Here is a 4,630-nt window from a genome sequence, read left to right as displayed (position 1 = left end):
TTGCAAAGTTTCATTAGAATCGATTCAGCTGTTTCCAAGATTACCCCGGACAGACACACAGAGAAAATTTGAAAAATTTTTATTTACGTTTCAAAAGCATGCAAATATTATTATACTTATGTGATGTGATTTAATATGTACTTCATAGCTTATTAGAAAGATATGATAATAATCTATCTTTTCAACAGGATCAATGTGTATAGGAATCGATAGTAACTAATAAAATAAAATGATTTCCAAATCATGAAGAATTAAATTATTATTTTATTAATCAGATCGTTAAACAACAAGTAAACTTGAGATCATCGGAAAAAGTGATCATTTCATGTCTTTAACTAAGTCTAGTAACCAAATCAACGTAAGATTATCGTCCGATTTAGAGACTTCGGTCATTTACGTATATTTCTGCCAATTTTTTGAAGCACATAGATATAAGATTGTCGTCTGGAAATTTAACGCCGGATAATGATTAGCAATCCTATGCAAGAAGTAAAAAAACGTACGTAAGTCTAATAAAAATGCTTACGTCTGAGCTAGTTACTAGAAAATTAAAGAAATTTAACTATTGCACATTATAGAATTATTGCTTGTTTAATTTCTTATTCGGCAAAACTGGTAAAGATTTGCGAACATGATTAGCGTAGTATCTCTCTTGTTGAACAGTCATTGATGAATCCATGTAATGGGTCAAGTCCATGGTCATCGCTTTGAAAAGAACAAATCCTCCGAATTTCTCATGACCTCTGTACATGAGACCAAGTCCATCAAATGCTATAGGACTAGAAGGTGCAGTAGGTCGAGAGTCCATGAAAGGTATTGTGCTCTGACCAACATCAGAATGAATAGAAGATTGTTTGAACTCAATATACTGATTAGGTTTAACATTAGGTAGACTTGGTGAACTCTCCCACCGATAAACTTTTTCTCCTATTTTTAGTTCTTTTCTGGAAGAAAACATAATGATTGGAATGAATCTAAGTACTTGGGTAGTACAAAAAATTCCCATACCTTTGATTCTTATATGCTGGCGGCAATTTGGGCTGAGTTAGTGGTGTGATCCATACTGATGGATTCTCTTCAGTTGGCATCAATTTGCCATCGGAATAATTAAAAGGCGTGACATGAATCTCTATCTGAAGAGGGCTGATATTGCCTGCTGATGCATCATCACTATATTTTTCTGATTCATGACGCAACCTAACACCTGTCAGAACGAAATTTGGTCCACCTGATATTTCATCGAGATTCAATACTCTTTGATCTCTTCTAATAAATGCAAAATCTGTGTCTCGTATCATAGGGATATATTTGCCGTCTTTTATTTGGACCCAGCCTCCACCAGTGATATTGGATAAATATATAAAATCTTCTAAAGGTACCCAAGACGACTCATTCTTGGCTAACTGACCAAGAGGCAGCAGTGGTGTTTCTTCAATCTGGATGTGAATCATTTTATCTTTCATGGTAAATTTAACGTCTGATACAACTCTGGAATTATTAACAAGTACATTTAATGATGTATGAAAAAATGCCTTTTTAGAGATTAACTAAAAGAAACGTACTTGTTTTCGTCAATGTTGGATATTTGGGGACGTAAACTAAAGGTTCTAATGGCTCTAGATGAACCGTAAGATTCCTCACATCTACATATACACATGTCGCATGAGTACCAATGGTACAGCTCACTTTTTACTTGTTGGTAAGTCATGTTTTCAGAATGACATTTACTCCATTCTCCATACCATCCGTTAGAATATGATCGTAAATAATTGTAACGTTTTATGAAATCTGCTTTCTTTTACATTTTTTTAAATTATAAATTTTTTACGAACAATAAGAAACTGTTATTAGTGGCTAATTGAGTTATCAATAAATTTCTAATTTTTTTTTTTTTTAGAATATGTAGATATTGTTATAATTCACTTACGTATTCGCAGATGTCTACATCACCACCAATCCAACCGCAGTCACGGATCAGTCCTTTGCAAGGATGTTTAGGGCAATAATTTTGATAATGGAGTTTATAACAACGGTGATGCGTCCATGTCCAGATTTGAGAACAGGTTGTAGAACAAGGATTCATACTTACTTCATATTCATTCATGACGTAAGCATTAAAGAGCCCCTCTAGCTCTACATAAGTTTCTTCTAAAAAGTTTAAAATAACATTTGGTGTCATTAAATATGTATTTTTTTTGAATTACTCTAAAGAACTCTACGGCTTACGATCGGTAAGTGATTCAGGATCACAAAGAAAAATTTCTCTTGAAGCTGGCAGCATGTTCTTCTTGAACTCTATCAAGTATTTATCCAATCTCACAATAAAACTATTCCGAGCCCGGTCAATTTCCCCTTTTGATTTAACTACAAGATACAATTTTGGTAATTAAAAATGATTTGAACGGTATCGTTAGTTTAAATGAGACGTTTTTACTTAGTAGTCTAAGTTATCTGTTATTGCGATGAGCAAATGATGGGTTTAGGTCTTGTGGTACATACGATATTTTATGTAAAATTAATCCACGATAAAAGTAACTTATTCTAACTGCAGAGGAAAAGTTCTTAGTGGTCGATAAGCGACATAATAGAAAGATTTACTCAATCTGTAATTTCTGACTATAATTTCATTTTTAATTACTTAACTCACCGATTTAAAATCACTTATTCATGTTCTTTTCTACAAATATGATAAGTTACGCTTGTCATGCTTCCGGTGCATAAAACAAATACTTACCTCTTTTTAATTCATTTTTCAATCTATAAGCAAACGAAGTCATCAAGAAAGCTTTCATTTCAGTGATTGATATCAAATTGTAAATCTGTAACAGCCGATTTTGATACGAAATTTGAGGATTACACATCTCCAAAAGATTCATTATCTGGAAACCAATAAAGTATCGTTCATAACCATGAATAATAGATTTGTGAAATTTGTAGCTATAGCGGTATAGTGTATACTTGAAGAACACATTATGCTTATAAAAGGTGTGGGTGCTTTAAGTGTGTTTCTGAAAAATAGAAGTTTAATATGATTCTTGAACACAATTAAATCTTTCGAATTATTGGGTGTTAGAGAGGAAAAGATTTATGTCATGTCAATGAGGTCTCTTTCCACTGAAGTATGATCAATTAATCAATTTCATTTGTTTGAATAACTTTGTTGAAAATAAATAGAATATTGTTTGGATATAAAATCAAATTTTAAGAGAATGATACTATTTGATTTTGTAAAAAAACTTATGGAAAAAATCTTTCTTACGTTTTTCGTTAAATTTGATTTTGTTCTTAAAAATTATTTTAAGTTAATTAATTGTAGAAAATAGAACCAAAATGTCATAGCTGAAAAAAATTTTACCTATGTTTCTTTGTTTGTCAACTCTATTTGTTTAAACAAAGTTATTAAACAAAAGGTCTAGGTGCAGCCCGAAAGGTCCAAACGATTAAGGTCCCAGTTGGAAGAATGAAAATTGAATTGATTTCAATTCGATAGTTTTGCGTATCGTTCATCGATAATTATCATTTTTACCGTAAAATTATCAGGTAAACATTTGCTATACTTAAGATTGATAGTGTAATATGATTCAATTTCTCATTAGATTTTTGAAAAGTAGCATATTCAATTGCAGAAGTAAAATTAAACGGTAAAAATAGCTGCGACTCACTAAATGACGATTAAATATTTAAAAAAAGTTCAATTATAATAAAAAATCATGAAAATAATTCCTTTGACTTATTTTTGCCTAATCTCATTTTGTTGGTTTGACAAAAGCTCAGAAATTATATGAATAAAAGCTGTCACCTTTCTTCTTTGTGCCATATTCTCCAAAAAGCTCATCCGATTGAGTGCGGTCTTTTTAGGCACAATGATGTTAAAAATCTTGTTGAGGATGTCTGGAAGGTTATTAGACTTCGCAGATGTAACAATAGTGGCAAATTCTGTGAGTGTATCATTGCTGAAATTTGATATATTCCTGGTATATGCCAAGAAGTAACTATATATATCGTCAATTCGAGAAATGTACTCTTGAAGATTACGTATATCAGTGTTAATGTTATCTTCCAATGGAAGTCGAGCGATAATTGAAGCCAATAAGTCATCTAACTTCACATCCAGGTTTTCTATTTTCTCAGTAATATCATCTAATTTTTTCATTACTTTGGCCATTGGATCCGATTGAGTGGTAAATAAATTTTGAAGTGGAATATTTCCAGATAGTATATCACCAATGTCATGAGCAAGTCCTATGATATCCTGAATCTGGGTAATGACAGGAATGTCAAGAGGTTGAACCCAATTCAAAGAATAAAATAAAATGGAAATAATACAAATAATTTTCATGATTTAAAGCACAATTCACTCTAATTTGTTGGATAAAAAATAAAACAGTTCTTAACTTCGAACTATTTGTTCCAGTAAAATACATTTAAGTGAATTTTCTAGAGCAATGACGTTACAATCAAATTAACAGCGTAAGATAGTGTAAATTGTTGCTATCATTTTAATTATTATAATAAGTTATGTTATACAACGACCAATTGTACATATAATTGCATCCATGTAATTGGTCAGAGTTTCGACCATGAAAATGAAATGCAAAAAAACTAGCTGGAGCTATAGGTACATATAAAT

General features: G+C 31.4%; 1 protein-coding gene across 2 annotated transcripts; it reads right to left on the bottom strand.

Annotated features, from left to right (window-relative positions):
* Positions 1–233: 233 nt before the first annotated feature.
* On the bottom strand, positions 234–4,408 carry LOC118073072 (uncharacterized). Of its 2 annotated transcripts, XR_004691068.1 has the most exons (8): positions 3,800–4,408; positions 2,735–2,879; positions 2,227–2,364; positions 1,928–2,148; positions 1,563–1,795; positions 1,009–1,488; positions 527–944; positions 234–444 (listed from the first exon to the last, which is right to left on the bottom strand). XR_004691068.1 is itself a non-coding variant. In XM_035093365.1 (7 exons), exons 1-7 carry the CDS (start codon positions 4,337–4,339, stop codon positions 581–583), a joined length of 2,121 nt encoding a protein of 706 aa, XP_034949256.1. In that variant the 5' UTR covers positions 4,340–4,408; the 3' UTR covers positions 234–580. The 2 variants fall into 2 exon arrangements, 1 of the variants encoding a protein (XP_034949256.1); XM_035093365.1 differs by having other exon boundaries at positions 234–944.
* Positions 4,409–4,630: the final 222 nt, after the last annotated feature.

Source organism: Chelonus insularis, unplaced genomic scaffold, assembly GCF_013357705.1.
Source record: "Chelonus insularis isolate UGA/USDA-ARS -01 unplaced genomic scaffold, ASM1335770v1 contig_95_pilon, whole genome shotgun sequence".
NCBI classification, from domain to species: domain Eukaryota; kingdom Metazoa; phylum Arthropoda; class Insecta; order Hymenoptera; family Braconidae; genus Chelonus; species Chelonus insularis.
Note: the sequence above shows the minus strand (reverse complement) of the source record. Positions and strands in the feature narration are given on the sequence as shown.

Bases quoted from the DNA above. Each gene is read 5' to 3' on its own strand.
- LOC118073072 (XM_035093365.1), bottom strand. From the start codon at position 4,339: ATGAAAATTATTTGTATTATTTCCATTTTATTTTATTCTTTGAATTGG. The intron at 2,880-3,799 runs GTGACAGCTTTT...ATTGGTTTCCAG, and splicing joins ATATGGCACAAAGAAGAAAG to ATAATGAATCTTTTGGAGAT. The intron at 1,489-1,562 runs GTACGTTTCTTT...TAATAATTCCAG, and splicing joins TCCAACATTGACGAAAACAA to AGTTGTATCAGACGTTAAAT.